A 23,432-nucleotide genomic window follows, 5' to 3' on the forward strand; every position below is an offset into this window, starting at 1 on the left:
CGGCGGGTCACGGGTGAGGTGGTGTCGAGGTCTTGGATGCTGGGGCGGCGGCCCTGGTGGTGGTGGTTGCGCGGTGCTCTTGGACAAAGCCCGTGCCTTGGTGCTGCCCGGTCATCATGGTCGTGTGGGCGGCGTGGTTGCCGGGGCGTGGCGTTCGATGGCGGTGATTGTTGGCCGAGGTGAAAACCTGCTCTATCTTCGGACCGACCGGCGGCGGTGAAATCGTTCCCTTCTTGAAGGCGTCGTCGCGGCTCTCATTGCCCGTCATGCGGCTCCGGGGGAAACTCTGATCCTTGGATCGGGCGGTGGCGGCGCTCCGGCGTCGTATCCTTCCTGAAGGCGCCGCCTTGGAGCGCATGGTTCGTCATATGTAGCTTCATATCTTCAGGGCGGTAGTGCTAGGAGTGGTGTTGCTGCGCTCAGCGCCTATGTATCCTGTTTTGGGTGTGTGCGTGTGTCGCGGTGGCGTGGCGTGTGGTTGTACTGGATGCTTGTGGTTTGGTGCTTTATATATAAAGCGGGGCGAAAGCCTTTTTGGTAAAGGACGCAAATCTTTTCAGGGAGAGTGAGCATAGGTTGGTTGAGACCACAGCTATAAACGCCAACTGTTCCAATCTTCCCTTCGATTCCAAGGGCCAAACTGGTCACCCTCCAACACTGGACAGGGTTCAAGGATGCATACAACAGCTCTTTGAAGTTTGGTTTCATCTAAAGAGTTCTAAGAGGTACTCCCTCTGTCTCAAAAGAGGGTATTTGTGACCGGAACATTGGCCAACTGAGTGTACATATAGCTCATTTTACTCGCCAAATGCAAGAGAAGAGTAAACATCTACAAGAAAATTTTTGGTTTTGTTTTACGAGCTGAATAACACACACAAAAAAAAGAAAATATGCCGCGAAACTTGATAGGATGACGAGGAAGGGCAAAGGTCGATTGGCTGACCGGCATGATAAAAGTATGGACATATCGTGTTTCGCCGAATATCGCATAACTAAACAGATTCTTGCTTTTTTGTTACAGCACTGCTGGCATCAATGATATCATACTGTGCTCACTCAACTTGCCGACTTCCCTTTTCTTTTCCCCTTTGATGAGCAGAGAGATGAGAAAGATGCAGCAAGACGCTCGTACGAATTCTGGTACTCCTACCTTGATTAGAACTAAATAAAAAATGGGCACTTCTCAACCAAAACTTTGCATCTATGGCTGAAGCAAATTTCACAAAGGTCAAACCTAGGGTAAACAACAAGACATAAATATGGTCACAAAAATGGAAGGCACAAAGGCTTACCTGCGCAATGCTTACGGCGGCAAAATAGCAAACAGGGGTAACAAGGCGCAATAAGAATTATAGCCATATAGTTAAAAAATTACAACTCTCATAAATATAATAAGAACAAGAACGGTCTCTCCTTATTGACAACACAGTCACAGGTGCAATTGCAAGTTTACAGGCACAGGTCTCTCGAGCGTGTAAGTATGACAGCTTATAGACAGTCTACCGAGGTAAGTGTTTAGTGTCCAACACAGCAATATGAATCCAAACATCCTAAGACGCATACATCGCTCATCAAACATGGCTCAAATTATGCACATCGAAAATCTTCCCAAGAGTACACGAATGCCTAATTACATACAGTAAAATTTTGCAAAACTAAAACTTTAGAGTGGGGACTGCCCTCAAACATCAGAATGGATTACCACGTTGGCGCGGCGGAGAACTTCTGCTACCGACAGATCCTCCAGAGAGATCAGAACACGCCGAAAAGCGTGGCGGCGGCGAATAACAAAAACAGTACTCCTCCCAGCAGGCCAACCTGGTGAGAAAGGCACTTTCTTGTAAGTCATACGAACCAGAGCCAAGCTCTCAAAGTAATGCAAAAAACATGAGCCGGAGGTTACTAGCGATGCGCTCTTAGTTATCTTACCAGCTTCTCGGATAGGTAGTTGGCTAGGAATGCTCCCCCGATGATCGCAAGCAAAGTTGCAACCAAGTGTCCAGCTATGGCCCCACTAGCAACGCCCAAAGGAGACTGCAAAAAATAAAATAAAATAAGAGCCCGGTTTACGCTTACGCAAGAGCTAAACCAAATCAACAAGCAAGTGATGTTACTGCGTATTCAACAGACCTGTGCGGCACCCAAAGCAATTGTAGCCAGCATAGAGCGATCCCCCCACTCCTGCATGTGCACAAAGTTTGGCAGGCGATAAACCACTTGTTCATGAATTGACAAGATTTGAGCATCCAACCTTCTAAGGCAGTGATTGTTTGACAGATAGTATTTCTGAACATGAGAAGCAACTTACCGCAAAGAAAACAAGACTGAAGGATTTCCAGAGAATTGCAAGAGGACTGGTGATTTTCAGTGAAGCCTACAAAGTAAAACAACCTCCAGTTAACAAAAGATGGAAAGCAGGGATGGAACTTTCATTAACTTCATTTTTTTGGGTCTGAAACACAACATAAGGAAATCCAAAATGCGCCAGGTTCTAAGGATACAAATCTTTGCTTGGACAATGCACAGTTGCAACAACTTTTCAAAAACTTGAAGTAAATCAAAAGATTACGCTATATCCCTTTGGAAATAGGTGATGTTTTAGAAAATATGTAAAATATTAAGATTGGGCATGTGAAAAAAGTACCATAAGATGTGTCATGAAAAATATTTTTACAATAGTACAACGTTGCAATGTTTCACTAACTTATTCATATGCACAATAACGGTCAAAGTTGGATATTGGAGAGCAAGCTAATGTCTGAAACGTCAGAATCAAAAACTCTCGACACAATCAAAATATCTGGAAAGCACAACCTTTTCCTTAACAAGCTCCTCAGCTTCAGCCAGTTCGCCAGATTCAGAGTTTTCTTCAAGATCCCCATTTACTTTATCTGGGAGTGCCCATGCATCTTTAATTGATTTGAATCCAAAGAATGCAAGGAGCGCAACTGCTGCATATTCTCCTATGGGTAACGCTGCAGAAAAAAAACATGTTTGTGTGTATGTCTTAGTATATGTGTTATAAACTATCTTACAGAAAGTAACAGACGAAGTGTTGAAAACTTAATTTAAAGCACAAACCAATCGACTTAGTTAAGGTCTATAGGCGTTACTAACTTGTTTGAAATTGTGCTGGTACAGACTGAAAGATCCGTCCAATCACGACACTCACAATAGTCATCAGGGAAAGAGCAGCCATTGACCCAAGTAAAACCTGCTCATAAAATGCACACAACAATATCACTAATTTACCATTGAAATAGTTAGGTAAGGAACTACATATTTCTCTACAAACAACATAACCGAAGGCAATGGTATCATCATCAGGACGCAAATAGTTCTCTGCTACAAAAACTCATAAAATGTATCACTATCATTAATATGTTGATCTCTAGCTACAAAAACAGTCTTTCTGCTCTTGGATGGATCCAACATGCTTATGTCTATAAGGGGTTGGTCACTGCTCAACTTTCCACACAACATCTAGGAGCACTGACCATTAGACTCCTCAACAGAAAATTCAGTTAAAGGTCATCTATCTTTCACATACACAAAATGGCATAAATATTAAATACACTATTCTCTCAATCAAGATGAGACTGACAGGAAATGGAAAACTAGGTAAGAGCAGAATTGGAATAACTAGGCAATGAAGTGAGGCAGATATAAAATGTCAATGTCCACAACATACCAATGCCTTTTGATATTGCATCGCAAGTAGTGCAGCAATGAAAAATGTCTGCAATGACAAAAAGGGTCAGCCTGGTCAAATTTGTTGGTTTACTTGAATGTATTACAAATATCAAATAAGCATCAAACTAAAGCATACGATGTTGGCTGAAGACAGGTCCAAATGCAGAGAACATTTTAGAAGAACATATAGCTACAACTGATGGTCTAAATTACATCACAATAATTCACTGTCAATGCAATATAACCCCAATCTTACAGAACCGGCAACCACGTTCTCTAATTCTCAAAATAGCATAAGCCAGAATCAGAACTGTAGATGAAGCTGCATGCTGCTTTGTGCTATGTTTCATACAATACATTACACGCCAATCGGCCGCCATGTATCACTCCATAGAGGGGTTGGCAACATCAAAATAAGGTCAACTCTGAACTTTAAGATGGAGCATGAGAATTATAAAGACTCTAAAAGGGGTTGACAACAAGAGTGTAGGTGAAACCTAGACTTCTGAGTGAAACAAACTTCAGTTTGTTTAGTGACATCAGTAACTTCATTTGTGTCGTGAAGATCTTCCTTACACCACAAGGTTACTAAAGTACGATACTGTCTTTTAAGAAAAAGTGAAAAACTCTTACTAACAGAGGATAACTAAGGAACATGCCAAAATGTACACAAAAGGAACAAGAAGAGAAAGGAGCACTGAAATGGTTTATATACCTTATCCCCAATCTCAGATACAAAAATCAGTGTAAATGCTGCCGTGAAACCTGACTTTGCTAGTGCAGCTACAACTGCAGACGGCTGTCCTTTAAAGAAAATGATAAAAGCAGATGCCAGGGCGCACAGAAGTAGCACGGCAGCAATAGCTTGCATGTAACGCGATCCTGAAACTGGTTTTGCTCTGCCATGCATTGTCAATGATATAAGCTCAATGCTATCTGTACGAGGACAGGACCAAAGCTGAATGAAAACCGGTTCAGGGGTGAGAACTCACGGTTCATTTGAACTTTTGGTATCAGAACTATCCAGCTGTTCCCTATGGCCACCTGCTTCATCTCCTTCATAGCTCCCAGCTCCAAGGTCTACACTGGATGTTTGCACTCTGACATCATACCTTATTGGCTTCAACCATGACAACAACCTGCATCTTACTGTTAAAAAATGAAACCATGTAACTAAAGATATATATACCTCACCAAAATTGAGCAAGAGACCGGTAATGATAAAAAGCCTTTTATTCTAGTTCATTGCAACAAAGGCGATTTTAGACAGTGGTACGCAAGACTCGTTTGTCATAAATACAGAATAGAAGTGCTTGCTATTTGAAGTTGCTGTGCATATGGGTAAATGCGCGGTATGCGTATGATACAGTCATACAGATACATCGATATGATGCTTCCCAAAGACATGGATAGGGTGTCATACGTGTAAAATCCCCAAAGATGTAGAGACCATGACAGAGTACAAACTGAGATTATCCCGACGGAAAGTATACATTCCTGGCCTCCTTGGTGCTGCTATGATCACAACTGAACTTAAATATACGAAAAATGTGACAGATTTTGCTTCGGCATTTCATCGAGCATGTCACGCGCACCACTCGTGTACATTGAACATGGGGTGATTGGTGTTGAGTTGGAACAAATCGGCTAGGTACAGAGTAAGCTAGGATCAACCTTGAGCAGCTAAATAGAACCATGGATGAGGATGGATCAGATTTGGATATGGTTAGCCGCAGGAAGACCCAAACAAAGCAAGCAAGCTAGTGATCCTTCCTTACCAAGGCAAGACGAGACAACTTGAGCCCCCACGCCAGCAGTCCAGTAGTGGCGGGGAGGAGGAGGGTGACTGAATTCCAGGCCGGAGGCGCCCGCGCAGGCGAGCCGAGCGGTGTTCCTCCGGCGGACGGCGCGCTGCGAGAGGCAGGGGGGAGCGGCCGGCGCCGGGAGGAGGAGCGCGTGGCGGCGAGGCGCCGCGAGGCCGAAGTGGCCGCACGCTCCGGATGCCATGCGGGTTCGGGATAGGGTGGTCAGTCGGCTGTCCGTATCGCCTGAGGCGCAGTCTGTCAGTGTGCAGAGAAGTGTGAGCACGTGGTCCCCGTAACAGAAAAGCGGAGGGGATAGAAGAGAGGGAGTGGGCACCTGCGTCTCGGTCAGCGCCGGCCTGGCGCGCGGTGGTGCGGGCGCCGGCCGCCGCTGCTGGCCGGATCCGGGCGCCGGCGGTGGGGGCACGAGGAGCCGAGACGAACCGAGAGAGGCCAGCTGGCCAATCCTACCTCCGCCGAGATACTCGCTGGGGTCGTCGCGCTACACGCTAGTGCACTGTGGAAGCCTCCCGTCCCGTTTGGCGGATCTGGAAGCTCTGCTCCATGAGACGACCATGACCACCATTGTCAGCTGAACGGGGCCACAGGTGAGCGATGGTTGGAACTGTATGTTTTTGACGGTTATAGGGTCCAAGATGTAAAACACCCAACAGTGTTGACACACATGTATCATCAGAGGCGGAGCCGGGATTTCTCAAAGCCTAGGGCTAAAACTAAGTGGCTATAAAAACCAAATACTAGTATAGCACACATACCAATGCATGTTAGAAGTACACCACATGTTCACAATTCAAAGAAAACACAAACTTCATTATTATCATGATAGAAAATTTCACAAAACATGTAAACAATCATACAAAGTGCATCATTTCAGAAGCTGGTGCCAAATTTATGAACACTTGCTTCATTTGGGCACGTCATTTTTTGACCAGCAGTAGTGGAAGGACGTGGAGCTGTAAAGATAAAAATTCAGTATTCAAAATCAAGACAATTGACTAGACAGAGGCTAAGCCAATTGTTCATAATTTCTTATTCATGTTGACAACAAAATAAAACTGACTGAAGTTATACTCCCTCTGTTCCGAAATAATTGTCGTTGGGCAAACACAGTTCAGATTCTGTCACGTTATAAAAAAGTTTCACTTTTCAATTTTGCCCTCCCACTCACTCGCTCCCACTAGCTCTCTCGCTCGCCGCTCTCCGTCTCCTCCCCGTCGCCGCTCTCTCCCTCTCCCCTCCGTCAACGCCCTCTCCCTCTCCTCGTCGCCGCTCTCTCACTCTCCTCGTCGCCGCCCTCTTCTTTTCCTCGTAGCTGGCCTCTCCCTCTCCCCGTCGCCGGCCTCTTCCACCGCCCTTTTTTCCTCACCACCCCGCCTCCACTCATACCCCGTAAGTCAACAAAATATCGATTCTTTTTGCGCCGGCGACGAGCTTCTTGGCGAAGGACGTGTGGATGTGTAGCGGCGCCAGAGATCGATATAGGCAACGAAGGCGTGGACGTGGAGCGGTGCCCGAGCGGCGGATCTGGAGCGGCGGCTCTGGAGCGGCGCCCGAGCAACAGAGGGAGATGGAGTTCCCTCCTGGCGTGGCGGCTCGATCTGCAACGCCAGCAGCTGCGGTACGCCACCCTCGCTGCTGTCGCAGGGAGACGACGCTCTTCCCCTTCTCGGTCCGCCCTGATGTGGTTTCCTCTCCGTGACCCGTCATCGGAGGCACGACCAGAGGCATCCCCACTGCGTGCAGCTGCTGCTCCCGGACGCCGCCGCCGCCCTCCGCAAGGAGCGACGATAGCCTGAAGCTCTGTGGCCCGGCGTGCGCCGAGCGGCGCACCACGGGGGCACCGTCGCCGACCGGCCACACGACATCGCTCTCATCCAGCTAGAAGCATGCGTTGTTGTCGCCCACCTCCGACTGCTTCAGCAAGCCAAGAAACTGGAACGCGCCCATTCCCAGCGACCTCGGCATCTCCATCGATGATGGTAAGCCCCTCCTCTGTTCCCTCTGATGGTAAACTCTGAATTTGCTTGCTTGCTTTCTTTCTGCAGCAGGCCAAGAAACAAGGAGTGCATACTTAATTCAGTTAGTTTTGCAGTAGTTTGGTTGCAGTAGCAGTACTTCATTCAAGTGAAAAGATTCAGTTAGTTGTATCTCTGCATACTTAATTCAGTTTGGTTGCAGTAGTTTCTCTCTGATGGTAGTACTTGTATCTCTGCATACTTAATTAACTGAATTTGGTTGCAGTAGTTGATTCAAGTGAAAAGATTCAGTTAGTTTTGCAGTAGTTTTGCTGGAGTAGTAAGGAAAAGTTGCAGTAGTTTGTCAATGTTAACCTCGACGTATCTGCAGTTTCAGTCACTGCTTGCTACTCCTCCTTATTACTCCTCGGCGCTGGAGTACTTCGACGTGTCTGGAGTGTTTTGAGTAGCTAAATAAGTGCAGTTCATTTGCTTCAGTCGCTGCTTATTTCTTCAGTAGCTAAATAAGTTTAGTTTAGTTTAGTTGAAGTGAGATGCGTTCTCGTTGCCGCCTTGCATATTTCAGAGATCGAGAGTGTAGATCAAAACATAGTTGAGCAGTACACAAATCAAAATCTACTGGTAAACTCCATTTCTAAATCAAGCATGGCAAGTTTTGTACTCATGGAGTACTTCTGGTGAAATCAAGTTCAAAGAACTGTTGGTAAAACTACAGGTAAAATCAAATTCAAAAAACTACTGATGTAAATGAAATACAAAGAACTACTGGTAAAATCAAAATCAAGAGTTTAACATGGCAAGTTTTCTCTTCTCTTGTGTAAATCAAAATCAAAAGTAATCTTGCATTTTCTCTTCTCTTCTTGCTCTCTTCTCTTATCTTGTCTTCTGAACCTTTCCTTTAATTAATTAAATGAAACATTTCCTTTAATTAAAAAATGAAACATTTCCTTTAATTAATTAAATGAAACCTTTCCTTTAGTTAATTAAAATGAAACCTAGGAGAACTTAGTCCATAAAATTACTCCTAATTTACTGTCAAATTACTCCTAGTGTTTACATTGTTGACTCCCTAGTGTTGACACTGACAACAACCAGTCAGGATGACACTGTGACAACTGACAACAACAGTTTGGAGTACGCCCATTTGGTTTAATTGAAATGCACAAAAATTATAATGTGAAAGAAGAAGAAGTTAGTTTATTGAGCACATTTAGTTAATGGCTGCTGTCAAAAAATTTATGCTCCATTTAGTGAGCACATTTGTTAACACTACTCTTGCTTGTTAACTGAATTACTCCATTTGTTAACATCTGTATTTACAGTAGCAGTTACTGTCGTGGTTCTAAGCCTGACAGTAGAATAGGGGGTAGGTATGGAGAGGCAAGATCCTAGCTATGGAGTAGTTGTATATGCAAGAGGTTTACGAGTTCAGGCCCTTCTCGGAGGAAGTAACAGCCCTACGTCTCGGAGCCCGGAGGCGGTCGACTGGATTATATGTGTATGAGTTACAGGGGTGCGAACCCTTTACACTGAGGAGGGGGGTGGCTTATCTAGAGTCTGCCAGACCCCTCCGGCCCTCAGTTATGCAGGGTTTAAAGTACATTAAGGCCTGGCGTTACTGGTAACGCCCTACATAGAGTGCTATCATGGCCATAAAGACTACATAGAGGGGGGTTTACACATGCCAATGTTCAGTTTTACCAATGTTCAGTCTTATCCTCTCCTCTTCTTAGATAATTTTAATTAACTGGAAATTAAACCTTTTCTTTTAGTTAAATGTAAATAAAACATTCTTAGTTAACTAAACTCAAATTAAACATTTCTGTTAATTAAACTTAAATTAAACCTTTTCTGTTACTAAATTAAACCTTTTGTGTTAAAATTAAATTAAACTTTCTAGTCCTCTCTCTTCTATTCCACTCCTTTCCTCTCATATTCCTCTCCTAGTCCTTTCCTTTAACTAGATGACCCGTTGCGTCAATGGCGCAAAGGCCGAATGTAAGCTAATCGGTGTGAGAGTATGCTTTTAAAATTACAATTTAGCTACTTTTCAGTCAGCTAAATTTTCACTTTTGGGTCAGTCGAATTTTTGGCCATTGGATTTTTCTGTAAGATTAGTGCTGCGTTTTTTTCTTGACCTGTGTTGTCTGTTGGATGGACTTCTTTCTTTTTTTGACTGACCCCCTTAATTGGGTTAGTCGATTTCTTTCTGGGCCGAAGCTCATTAACCGTGCAATCCCGCCCTCATCTCTCTCCCTCGATTTTTTAATGCTTTTTTGTTTTTATTGCTTTTGCTTTTGTTTTTTTTACTTTCTTTGTTAGTTGGTTTTATTTCTATTTTGTGGATTATTTTGATTTATTTCTGTTTTCTGTTTCTATGGGTTTTCTTTCCCCCATTTTCTTTCCTTTATTGGTTATTTTTGTTTTTTGTGGGTTTTTGGCTAAGTGTAATTGTATACAAAAATACTATGTAATATGTGCCAAATTTTCATGATTATACGTACACTAAAAATGCGCAACTTCTGTGAATATAGTTTGCAAAATATTTCATTATTTGTTTTATTATTTCCAGTTCATTTCTTCTTTAATGGGAAACCAATGACACTAATTCATTGTTTCTTAGAAAACTTCACTATTTTAATTTTCTTTAATTTATTATTTCATTTTCTTTATTTTCAAGGGTAATACCAATACCTCTAATTCATTCCTACTTAGGAAATTTGTGAAATATCACTGTTTGTGCTTATTTTTGCATATTATAAAATAAAAGCGCAATTTCTATTCAAACCGTGTGCAAATGTTATCATTATTTTTTTCCTACTTTTCTTTCTTCTTAGACGGTAATACTGATACCACTAATTCATTATTTTGATCCGGAGAAGTAGAGACACCATGGATCAAATACCAATGCCACTAATTCATTTTTCTTTAGATAATTCTGTTTTTGCGAAAATTTACACTATTATGTGTTTATTCTTGCATATTATAACAAAGCACAATTTATGTGCAAATTGTGTGCAAATTTTATCATTATTTTGTTTTAGTTGTTTATATCATTTTTTTTCTATTTAAGGGTATTTTTGCTTCGCTTCTTTATTTCTGTTTTATGTTTCTATGGATTTTTATTTTTCCCATTTCCTTTCCTTTATTGATTATTACTGTTTTTTGTGGGTTTTTGGCTGAGTGTAATTTTATACAAACAAACAATATGTGCCAAAATTTAATGATTATATGATTATTTTTGCATAATACGATAAAGTGCAATTTTGGTGCAAAGTTATGCGCAAGTTTTTTGTTGTTGTGTTTCTTCTTAAAGGAAATACATTGTTTCAGTTACATTATGGAAATTATAGTAGAATGCAAAAAATGCACTATTATATGCTTATTCTTTGCATATTTCAAAAAGTGTAATATCAATGCAAATTGTGTGCAAGTTTTGAAAGTGTTTTCATTTTCATTTTATTTCTTCTTAAAGGGTTCATTCTTTCTTAGAAAAATTAATTATTTTGATTTTGTTTTAGTCTTTTTGTTTTGAAAGTGCAATACGAAGGCTATGTGTTTAGTCATTGTAGCCTGTTCCACCAATTGTGACATCTTTTTATCTTTACTGTTCTTGTGCTCCTTTTGTGAGTAGTTCTAAAACTCAGACTCTGTTTATGTACTTTTGGTTAATAAATTGGCTGCATGCGTCATTCTGATGCAGAGGTCAGGGGCTTTCCTCCTTTCTAAAAATATATGCATTTTCCGTCATTATTTATTTTATGTGTTTTTACATTTTGTTTTCTTTTGTGCAATGCAATATCATGCTACTAACCATGGCCAGCCAGCTCACGCACTGACAAAGCCGGAGCTAGCAAGCTCATGCGCGACGCGGAGCTAGCTCACACATGGACGCAGCTGGAGCTAGCTAGCTCACGCGCCACGGCCAGCTGAAGCTAGCTACTTCACGCGCGCACGCACAAGACTCACCACACCACACGTACTATAGGGTAAAAGAAGTGACTGACCCATTCACAAATTCAGTCGACTGACTGGTAGTCAGTCCCTTAAAATTAACCTAATAGATACTTATATTCTATTATTATATGGTACAAGCTAAATGGAAGTTAAGATGAGTAGGAGTAGATTGCATGAAACGGTAAAGATCATACCAGTACATGCAGTACAAATTAGCAAGAAAAACAAAATTACAACTGTGCCATTGGGACAAAGAACCGCACACTTTGGACACCTATACACACGCGTCACACATGTAACACAAGAGGTCACCACGTGGTCGACTGTTGGTCTTGTTCCATCCACCACCAGTTCATCGTCCTCATCCCGTTCCTTTCCCCATTCCACTCGTACCTAAGTGAGAAAGCACCTGGTGGAGGCGGACGGCGATACTTTGGGCTCCATCTTGGCGACGGCTGACACTGCAGCTTGGCCGGAGAGCGGCTCATGCTGCAGCTCACTGGCGTTGCGGCTCCATCGGCTTCTTGGTGGCCCGGCAGCTACCGTTGTAGCTTGGAGCCGCAGAACCGGCAAATGGTGCCGCTGTTGCTCATACCGGCGATTTGGCTATGCTGGCACTCCCTGAAGCCAGTAACTTTTCATGGGAAGGGATGCCCCAGGAAGACCATGGCAGCCGCTGTTGCCGCTCAGGTAAGAACTATCTCCTTGGCGTTTGATGAATCTGTAGATTTTTTTTGTGATCTCGTTGCTACTATGCTAATAGCCAAGTCTCGAGGGCTGTGTTGATACTTAGTTGACTGGTTCAACGCAGGAGCACTAATCATCTGAGTGATACATAGCGGCTGGGACTGCTCCAATCATCCAGCTGGGTATATTGTATAAGATACTTAGTTGAGTGACCGCCTTTAGATGTTTCAGATGCTGAAGAGTATTTTCTAATCCAATCATCTGAGTTTACTGTGCTTTCTCTACAGGAGCAACCTGAAGCCAAAAGAACACAAAACTGTACAAACTAAAACAAAAACATGTTCACATGCCTAATAAGTAATAACTTTGAAAGCCTGAGTCCTACTACAACAGTTCAAACAGTCAATAGTCAGAAGAGGCTAAATAAGGTACTGATATAAGGTCATTAAAGAATTTAGATAAGATGCCAAGGGTTCTTCACTCTATATGGCATTCACCAGAACACTAAAGCCATGGTTGTTATTGCATAGCTCTAGACTAAATAATAAGAGCATAACCAAAAGATTCATGCATTAGTGCATGAACAAATAGAGAGAGAAAATATGCCTATAATATCCCATGCTATATGCACACCAAATGAAGGCCAAACAGAAGATCACTAATAAGAAATAGAACTATGTGAGTATAAATTTTCAGGAAAACAATAGAATGGTGAGATTCATTGTGTAATAATGATTATAATCTCAGGTATGTACACTTGAACAAATAGAAGATTAAGACAGGGAAAGATGCAACCAAAAAAGCTTTCGAAAAGCAGTAGTATTTTTACCTCTGTAACAGAGAAAGTACAAAAATGTATTAGTTGGTATTTCTCCAGATGGTGAATTGCCTGGGAAAAAGGATTAGTAGGTTTAATAATGGTGTTACTTTCTTGCGCAAGCACCAAAACTTTGCCAAAAAGTAAAATATATTGGGCGCATTGCACCTTTATTTTCCCTGTACTTCTAGACTGTATGATGACGGTGCAAGCTAGCCAGCATCTTCAGATTAGTCCATCCAAAAAGCATCCCAAAGGTAACAGTTGGATTGATTGTATCATCACTGAAACGACATTATCAAAAATTTAGTTGCCGCTTAATAGTAAATAGAAGTGTACTGCTTGCTTATCACGCTTACTTAGGACTCATAGGCCTTATCTAATCCATGTCAAAAGAAAACCATCTATCTATGCGAAATAGGCAAGAGGTAGGCAAAGATGCTATATACCTAAGAGTATATGTCAATCTAAACTAAAGTACTGCTCATAAGAAAGCGAACATGATAACACGTAGTTTCTTGCTCTAATAATAAATAAGTTGTTGGAAAGGAGGAGGAGGCTATTTTATTTATAAAGTTTAGTTTAGTGATTTAGTACAAATAAGAACATGTCCAAATCTGACAGGCACAACAACCTCATATGCATGGGGTTGGTTTGGTTAAATCAGGATGAGCAGAAATGAAACACACCATATACATTTTCCATGCTTCAACATATATCCGTGAAAAGCAGAGAACTGTTACGCATCCTCATATACTCACTAAAGAAATAGAGAATAGAAATTGCTACTAAAGTATTTGTATGCATCCACATACACTCATTAAAAAAACAGAGTAATGTGTGCATGTTATATAAGTTAGTCGGCTACCAATCGTACAATCTTTCTTTAGCATGTTTGAGAAGAATAACATGGCAAGATCGACCAAAGCAGTCTTTCACATGAGTTGCTTATCCTTGGTCGTTTCCAGAATCCAGGCACAAAATTATGTATGTATATGGTGTTTCTCCATAGAAAGGATCGCCTGTGGCGCTGGGGGACATTTGCATTTATCTACTGTCTCCAAGAGTTTGTTCCGAATGTAGATCATTCTTGAGAAGCACACGTTAGCAAAATGTAGGTTCTTATGCCTAGACATAATGATTCTGAATGCAAACAGGAAATAAAAAAGAAAGAGAAAGAACTTACTTGCTAACTGGGTGCAATATACTGTTAAGAGATTGCATAGCGTTGCATCCCATGACTTCAGAACACCGGAATCTTGCATCTGCAGTGTGAGGCCACACATTGAATGGTGATAAAAGAGTAAGGTTAGTGTTACTACATGGAAGAAAATTGTTTTTTATAATTGTCATAAATAAGTAAGCCCTGACTTGCATAAGATAAATTAAGCAAATTAACAGCAGATAAGTTTTTCCTTTCAGATAATGTGGAGTGTCAAGATACTCTTATTAAGTAGATGGGTGTCCCTCGGTAGAATTTAAGAACTGACAAACTACTAACTTTATGTTAAAATCATGAAACGACAGAATTGAATCTGATAAATTACTAATGATCTTTCAACGATGAAACAATAAAAATGATTTATATCTTCTTGTTAATAATAGCATGTCAACTCATGGTTATACTCAGACAGGGAGACTCGCATATGAATCATGAGATATGGAAAGAGTTATTCTACTATTGTTAGTCTTAAACCCCAGTACTGATGTGTATGCTATAAACATTAGACATCTGAACTATCTGAATAAAAATAAATGGACAGGTTAACTTGAAGTCGACTGAATGTAGGCAACATAAACACAACAAAAAGGATAAACAAAGATCACACAAAGAAAAGCGAGAACTCTGACTGTACAGATAGAGAGGAAGCACATGTTTGCTACGTGCAATTTTTATTGCATCCAGACCTTCACCCAACGCAGCAGGATGGATCCATATTGGTGTTGTAATGAACTTCGGCCTCCTTCACTAAATTTAGTTTCAGAATTGAACAAATTTTCTTCTTTGGCCTCCAATTTGCTACTCCCTATTGAGGATAGCCGCCACATGTATGTCACTGCTCCAACAACATGAGAGTGGGGACTCCCAGCACGCTGAAGCTGGAAAGACCAAGTAAGTCGCAGTTATCATTCCAAACACTATTCTACCTATATTGTCTACGGTAAATATGCAAATACCACAGCTTTCTCAATGTGAATACCTTGCATAACTTTATCTCGTAGACAGTTCAAATCAGGTGATTTGTCTGCAAGAGCAGGGAAATAATCATTCCCAGAATAGACATTAGGGAGTCCTACAAAAGTTAGCAAGCAACAAGATTAGTTCGTTAAAATATTACAAATGGCAATCGATATTCGGCAATGAAGATAACCAGTAACCATAGAGAATAAAAAAAATCAGTCCATGATCATTTTGTTCATTGCTATTCTTTAAAACCAACCACCACCTAATTTTGTAGGAATCTGTTGTTTCTGAAGGTATATTTTATCCATGAATGAAGAGATGGTTTAGAAGTGAGCAACCTGGCTCTGCAATTTCAATGATGCTTTCGTTCTCTCTTCAAAGAACAAAATTAATAACAAACCCAAAGCAAGGGTGGGGAGGCAAGGGAGTTTAGGGAGAAAAAGATGGTGCAGAAGTTGGTACCTGTGCACGGGTAATAGCACCATCCCAACCATCGTCCACGTGCGCGCTGCTGGTCACCACCTTCCACCTGAGAACTGGCAGGTCCAGCAGACGTCGACTGTCGTTGAGGTGCAAGCATGTAATTATACAATCATGCATGTTCATGGCTGAACTCACTCTTCTTTCAACAAAAAATAAAATAGCAAAGTGAAATGAAATGCGAAAAGACTAATATGTATAACAATTTCAAAGCCTCCTTGACGAAGAAGAAACATCACAATAAAAGTATCCATAATACACACATGTACCTGTCAAGATAAAAGAAGACTTTCAATAGAAAAATAGGCAATAATAATCGACTGCGTCTTCAGAAGCTAGCTCTTCATTCACACCAACCTACAACCAAGAAAATGAGAAATTTGATAATTTCATCAAGTTAATGGTGTACGCAAATGAAGCTGAAATTATATATATATGCCATAAGGTGATGAAACCAATCCAAATCATGCCAGGCCGATGAACAAAAATGTCATGCAACATCACCTAACACACATCTAAGTTGAAAAGCAGTATTTCTTTGGTTCTAAATAAGTGACGATACCAGCAACAATGGTTGACGATGGCTGCAAGCAAAGTAGTATGCATCAGCTGGGAGCAAAAACCAATGAGTTGCTACCTTGATGCTTTATATTCTTCTATGTGTCTTGCTATCCCTGTCAAGTCACTGATGCGCCCGGTCAATACAAAAGTTTGCTATTTTCTTGTGGAGCTTATAATTGACATAGATCTGAACAAAAATGGAGGGACCAAATAAATTGCAGATTTAGGAGTTTAGGAACTAACAATTATAAATCCACACCAATGAACACAAATACAACCTGATTCTGTGGCAGACCTTTAACAGGAAAGGTAAAATTTGTAGCATAGTTAGTAACTTAAAATTATAGGTCACTAAAGTGCATGCCACTACATCAAGAAAATTCATCTAACAGACATCGAGCTTGTGTAGGACTGTCTTATTAAGCACATCATGCTAACATGCAAACTCATGATTGGAAAAAAGAAGTTACTCTAGCGAAAACTGGTGCTAAGCAGTGAAGAGGGCTAGAGGGAGCACCGCTGAACATTCTAAGAACAATGAAGAGGCGTGCTCACATCTATGAAGCTAAAAATAGTACACCAAACCTATTGATTAAATACGTCTAACAATGGAAAAACAATTAGTAGTGCAGAATCTGCATAGAATAGTACCAGAACACATCAATCTAGGCATGTAGCTAGCTTCTGCAATCAGGGTTGCTTGCTAATTGCAACGATATTCATAACTGAAGATTCAATGAGAACTACTAAGGGATAAAAAAAGAAAACTGAATCTGTTCACTTGATGTGTGCATGGCCTACAATGTCCTCACATATGAGTAATTCATCAAAGAAACTCTATGAAACGTTCACATATTTCATATTTGATCCACCTTTCAGTTGGGCAAAACAACAAATAGGTGGGGGCACAATATCTATTTATGCTCATAAAAGAAATTACCAAATATCCGGCCACGAGGACGTGTGTGAGAGGACGGAAGAGAGAGCGTGCGTGACAGCGAGAGAGGATGTACGCGAGGACGCGGGGACTGGTGTTTTGGGTGGATGGACGGCAGCGCGAAAGCCGGACGGAGCCGGCCATCTCTGCGACCCACGCTCCTCCTGCCGACGACGGCGACGTGGACCACGGATGTGGCTCGAGATCCTCCGGGGTCGCCGCTGCACGCGTAGAGATGGAGGTGGGGTGGAGCGTCCCGTGCATCGCGCCCCAGCCCCGGCCTCCTCGCAGCTCCTGATTCAGAAACGGGTCGAGCCGCCGCCAACTGCCAGGTCGTGCCCAACCTCGCCAGCGCAGGCCGACGCTGGCCGGTGACCCTCTCCTGTCAGCCGCCACACCTCCCTCTTCTCTTTCCTCTCTCTTTCTCCCGCCTCTCCTCTCCTTCCTTCTCTCTCCCTCTCTTCTTCTCTCTCTCTGATAGGGTTCGTGCGGGAGCAGGGGGTTGGGGAGGCTAGGATGGGGTCTGGGGATGACGAGACGCCGCCGCGCACGAAGAGGAGAGGAGGCGGCGCGGAGGGAGAGAGGAAGGAGAGGAGGCAGCGCGGATATTTTCTAGGGCTCGGCTCGGTCCACCCACGATGGATGCCCTGGCAACCCACGATCGATCGCTCCTGCTTTCACTCGGACACAGAGACGCACTCACTGCGTCGCTGCTAGGCTGGCCCGCGGGCAAGCCTGGCCCACTCGTCATCTGCTCCTGGTCCGATCATGCGGCGTACAGAATAACGAGCGGCGGGATATTTACCAGGTCGACGGAAAGCACTGTTACCGAAGCCAGCAAGGCGAATCGAACGTGCAGGATCGATTTCAAACTGCGAGGGCGCTAGAATGGCGGGTACTCTAGGAGGCTTTATATGTTAGATAGCAGCAACAACAACAAGTCCTTTTCTTTAATTAATTAAAACTAAAGGACTATGGATTATGACACATACTCTTCTCTAATTCACTCCTATCCTCTCCTACTACTCTCCTATCAGAGAATGATCATACAAATGGAGTAGTAGAAATATACAAATACAAATGGAGTATGGAGTAAAAAAATACATGGAGTAAAAATACTTGGAGTAAAAGTGCAAAATTAAATGGAGTTACACATACAAGTGGAGTTAGACATACTCCAACATACTCCACACAAACAACATACTCCAATATACTCAAATATGGATTATTACAGACATGACAAGCATCACTAGCATCACAGCCTCATCGCAAGCAACTAGCCTCATAACTAGCATCACAGCCTCATCACTAGCATCACAGCCTCATCGCAAGCATCACAGGCATCATCACTAGCATCACAGCCTCATCACTAGCATCACGAGCATCATCACTAGCATCACAACCTCATCACTAGCATCAGAGCCTCATCGCAAGCATCACAAGCATCATCACCAGCATCATGTCAAGCATCTGAACAAGCCTCATGTCAAGCATCTGAACAAGCCTCATGTCAAGTATCTGAACAAGCCTCATCTCAAGCATCTGAACAAGCCTCATCTCAAGCATATGAACAAGCCTCATCTCAAGCATCTGAACAAGCCTCATCTCACCTCATCTCAAGCATCTGAACAAGCCTCATGTCAAGCATCTGAACAAGCCTCATCTCAAGCATCACAAGCAGCACAGGCCTCATCACTGAACCCTCTCCATTAGCCCTAAGTTGTGCAGGGCATTTGCATACACCTCTGGAGGGCATGATAATCTTGGAGGTAGTTGTCCAAGCCCCTCAAGCCTTTCCTTGTTTACATGGGGTATTTTATACCCATTGCCCCCTGCATGGAGGATCTGAATCATGCACGTCTGCAGAGTTAGGAAAATACTGTTGAGCTTGTAAACGTCATAGCCTTCAAATTCCTCCAAAACACCCTTAATAAGGTCTTGTAGTGTTTTAGGACTCAGACAATCTGTCAGGGATTGGAGCGAGTTGAAAAACCCAAGGTCAAGCACATTCAAATCAGGACTGTTGGGAGGCTGTTGTATTATTCTGATGTCAAGTCCAGTTTTTGCGACAACTTCTATAAATTCTGGGTCATCTGGCAAGATATGGGGCTTAGCATTATCCTGCTGAATGTAGATGGTCTGTCTAGCATCACCTTTGGGCCAAACAGCTTGTATTGTTGGCAAGACTTTCTCTATTAGGAACTCCCTCATCACTTTTCTGTCGACTTTTCTTGATTTTGTCTCTATTGTACCTCTAGGCCTGTTGTCACTTCTCCTTTGAGGAGGAACTTCCTTCACAAATGGCCAGATACCGATTTTCCCAGAGAAGGTCACGTTTCCTTCACTGTCCCACCTCGGCCTAGCAACGGCCCTCAAGAACATTACCTTGCCAATACAGTTGCCATGTATAGGCCTCGTAGGCTCTTCCTCCCCATCCAGCAGATAATATGTTTTATTCTTCTTTGTCATGTTAAACCACTTTTCGTTGATATGGACAACATTATGCATAGTCTTGAACTTAGGCCTTGCAGTTGCTGTTGTTGCCTCATCAATCATTGACAAACAAAATTTCATCCTATCCTTTTTATTCTGGTCCTTTAGAGCTGGCTTTACACAGTTTGTATGCCTCCTTATCAAGTTTAACATGAACTTTCTATGAAGTGTGGTAGGGCTACATCCGAGTTGCCAGGCAAGTGACCTAATGGTAGACCTTTTTGTTTAATGGGATCTTTAGGATTTTTTCTAGGTTAATGTCCTTAGGCTTTCTTCCAGAATTTCCTTTTTTTGATTAGAAACATCCACCTCTTTACCTTCGCTAATTTGCTTCATTACTTTCCTCCAAATTCTTTATATATTCCAAACACCCACTCCAAAAAAATTTGCAATGTCTTGCTTATCAGTTCCCAAAAAAGTGCCTCCTCTACTCATACACAGTGTATGCATTGCTACATAAGCAGCAAATTTTTGTTGGTCATTGAGGGTTTTATATTTCCTAGCAACTTGCCCAACACCTGTACCAAGACATACAACAGAGAAATGATTAAATAAAATGATCAAGTGATGAAGTGATGGAATGATCAAGTGATGAAATGATGAAATGATCAACTGTAACTGTACCTGGATTTTGAACAATTTCATCTCCTTCCATTCCCTCTCCGGCATCTCCTTCCATATCATCTCCTACATGTCCTTCCATTTCATTTTCTGCATCTTCATCCATTTCATCCACATCTTCTGCAGGTGGAGTGAAGTTGAGGTCTGGGAGATCCATTTTCTCCTGAAGATATGAATATGTAATATGAAGTAGAAGTAGAAGTAGAAGTAGAAGTAGAAGTAGAAGTACAAGAAGAAGTACATATAAATTCAGTCTGTTTAATGTCAATTGCTGTCTGTTTACTGTCAAAGCAAGAGTTAGTTTCCTAGGTTAATAGCCATAATTAGTTTTCTGTATCTTAATTATCTCTAAACATTTTGCCTGAAAATTGAATGTACAATGTTTCTGTAGATAATTTGATCGAAAAGGGACGGCATGCTGAGGTGTACAAAGGACAGCTTGCTGATGGACAGTTTGTGGCAGTGAAGAGGTTAACAAAAATACTTAACCAAGCATGCTGAGGTGAGCAGAGTAGAGACTGTCTACAATCATGATCTAGAGTAGCATGGAGTAAAATGTTTGCAAGAGTACAATTACAGGCATGAGTACAATGAATTAACCAATTGTTGTCAGTTGAAACTTAAAGTTCAGACATGAAGTAGTCTTAGAGACCCATGTACTCCTTGTATTCATGTGTACAGTAAGAAGCAGATAGTGCACTTTGCCAGCTGCTCTTTTCTTTGCTTTTACCCTAGGATAACACACTAAGATCAGTACTGTACATTATTTTGTTTGACAAGAGTACATTATCTACATTATTTTGTTTGAGGAGTACAGTATATGTGTAATGCATGAAGACCCTTAAGCCCTCTCTGACAGGAAGATCTTTCATTGGCACAAAAGGGGTACCATGAAAAGAAAATAAATATTTGTTTATTCAGCGCTCTTTTCTCTCTATCTCTAGTTCTTCAGTTTTCTGTGTCTTTAGAATTTTTGTTTTCAGTGTTTCTGTAGTCTAGTCTTCAGTTTTCAGTACCTTTCTACTCCTAATAAGCATTAGTGTTTTTAGTGCAGGAGTATAATTTTGTTTCAGTCATTAGTGTTTTAGTTTTCATTACCTAATAATCGGACCTTAGCTCGTTCTCTTTAATCAGTACCCGTGCTAGTATTTTCTTAGTATGCGAGCTTGCATCATTGTTCAGTCACACTAAATTTTGTCAAGTCTGCATAGCTAGTTATTCAGTTCTTGGTTTCTTTTTAGTTTTTCAATTGTGATCCTTCCTCACCTAAGTTCTTCACTTTGTGTCTTAGTTTGTGAGCTTCCATCATTGTTCTGTCTACTAGTCTATCAGTCTAAGTCCCTAGTGCTTACTCACTCTGTCATTTTCCAGTAAGTCCCTGCTCATTTTAAGGTGTTCCTCAACTGATTTTGCACTCAACTGTTTCAGTATCATTGGCTTTGGCGACGTTGATCCTTCTTCACGTATGCTGGTTGTTGCATTTGAATTCAGGTTAGTTTGCCAAAGGAAAGTTTCAGTCATTCTTCCCTGTGAACAAGAGCATGATCGATGCGAGTGTGATTCGCTGTTTATTCACGACAGTCGTTTTACAATAGTTTGTGCATCATGCTCTTGTTCACGTGGTCAGGTTTTCTTGTAATTTTGCTTGCTGTAGATATACTCCAAAGCAAAAGAAAACTGAAGCTAAGCTAGCTAGCAACGGCGGTGACTGCTATGCTTTTAGTCTGTTCTTTGTTGAGAATTTTCATGCAATATGCCTGTTTCATCACATGACATTTGACTATGAATGAACTTGGGTAACGCCGTTGAAGTTGGTATCTTGCTTGTTTCCAAGTCTTGCGGTTGTACATGATGGTTTCATCAGATGGATGTGAACTGAATGTATGTCCAGTTTACACCGATGTAACCTGGTTCTGAAGAAAAGAATGCCACATACAGATGGCGTCGACCTTGGCCTCCTCGTCGGTCTGACTCTGCATTAAGAAAACTTGTTGGCATCAAGTGTCCCCCTTCCTCCACCGGTAGCCTTCCATTGAATTCACATCAGAACACTTCATTCATTCACCCAGAAAAAATAACTGACATTGCCAACATCTCACAAGAAACAAGAGAGCAGAGTTGAAGTTGCCAGCCTGTTTACTTGCAGCTACACCTGTGTTCTTCTTCTTCTTCTTCGCAGAATCAATCAGGTTTACTTGCAGCCTTACTCACTTTATGTCTTAGTTAATCAAATTCCTCAATTGAGGAACACCTGGAATTGTCATTCCGGTCTTGGGATCAACAGTAGCATATGGACTTATCATTCTGGTTTTTGGATGATTTAGTTAATCAAATTGACATCAATTGACCTATTTTTTGGATCAATTGCAGATTCTCTTGATTGGAGTGGAGAGGAGCAGAGACGAGAGGAGCAGCATAAGTGGACAGCGCAGCGGCTGACCTCGAGCTCTTGATTGGACTGGGGGGAGGCGGCCGGCGAAGGATCTGGCGTCTGGCGCCCCCGTCTACCTCACCGTTATCCTCGAGTACCTCGCAGCCGAGCCTGTCACCGTTGACGTGATCACCAGAGCTGCCTAGCGCGTCGACCACGGGCTCCTTCCCGCGGGCAGGAGGTGACCCAGGTCCTCTTTCTTTAGGCGCGTGGCCCACCTTGTGCCGCCTCCAGGAGCTCCTCGTCGGCGGTTGCGCGTCCTTGGGCCTCGGTGGCTTCGGAGCCGGCGGCGCCGGGACCTTCCTGTCTCTGTTGGAGTAGTAGTACGACACCCTGCGAGGGAGCTCCAATATGCGTGACCAACGGGGTGACTCCTTCGTCGGCGTGACCGGCGGCTCCGAGCTCGGCCACGACTAACTTCCCAGACACAAGCCGGATAATCCCTATGCACTCCAGATATTGGTCAGACAATGGCTGGATATTCCATCCATACCCTGCTCATATACTACTCAAACAATGGCCATACATGCCTGGCCATGCACTAGCTCGCTTCCGCTCTTCTCCGCCCGCGCGGGCGCGTTGCCTCCGCTCCGCTCCGTCCGCGCGTGTGCTCAGCGAGCCCCTACTCCGCCTCCACGCTCAAGCCCCGCTTCCCCTGGCCACGCTCTCCCTGCTCCGGCCTCTGTACCGACCCGTTACCGGTGCCTTCTCTCCTCGCTCCTCCGCTGGGCGCGCGCCGAGAAGGTCGTAGACACCGCCGCTCTGGGGGCG

General features: G+C 42.6%; 1 protein-coding gene and 1 long non-coding RNA gene across 3 annotated transcripts; one reads left to right on the top strand and one right to left on the bottom strand.

The window, feature by feature from the left end:
* Window positions 1-1,363: 1,363 nt before the first annotated feature.
* On the bottom strand, window positions 1,364-6,073 carry LOC119362136 (GDT1-like protein 2, chloroplastic). The gene is made up of 11 exons (XM_037627336.1): window positions 5,833-6,073; window positions 5,472-5,753; window positions 4,686-4,842; window positions 4,409-4,592; window positions 3,692-3,739; window positions 3,118-3,214; window positions 2,815-2,975; window positions 2,309-2,374; window positions 2,131-2,181; window positions 1,930-2,034; window positions 1,364-1,818 (listed from the first exon to the last, which is right to left on the bottom strand). The coding sequence occupies exons 2-11, from the start codon at window positions 5,698-5,700 to the stop codon at window positions 1,753-1,755; spliced, it is 1,164 nt and encodes a 387-aa protein (XP_037483233.1). The 5' UTR covers window positions 5,701-5,753; window positions 5,833-6,073; the 3' UTR covers window positions 1,364-1,752.
* Window positions 6,074-6,757: 684 nt separating this feature from the next.
* Window positions 6,758-22,726, top strand: LOC119362137. Of its 2 annotated transcripts, none has more exons than XR_005173116.1 (4): window positions 6,758-7,495; window positions 20,622-20,732; window positions 21,659-21,721; window positions 22,601-22,726. It is a non-coding gene; the product is annotated as an uncharacterized LOC119362137 (long non-coding RNA). The 2 variants fall into 2 exon arrangements; XR_005173117.1 differs by lacking the exon at window positions 6,758-7,495 and adding an exon at window positions 10,651-12,139.
* Window positions 22,727-23,432: the final 706 nt, after the last annotated feature.

Source organism: Triticum dicoccoides, chromosome 2B (assembly GCF_002162155.2).
Source record: "Triticum dicoccoides isolate Atlit2015 ecotype Zavitan chromosome 2B, WEW_v2.0, whole genome shotgun sequence".
NCBI classification, from domain to species: Eukaryota; Viridiplantae; Streptophyta; class Magnoliopsida; order Poales; family Poaceae; genus Triticum; species Triticum dicoccoides.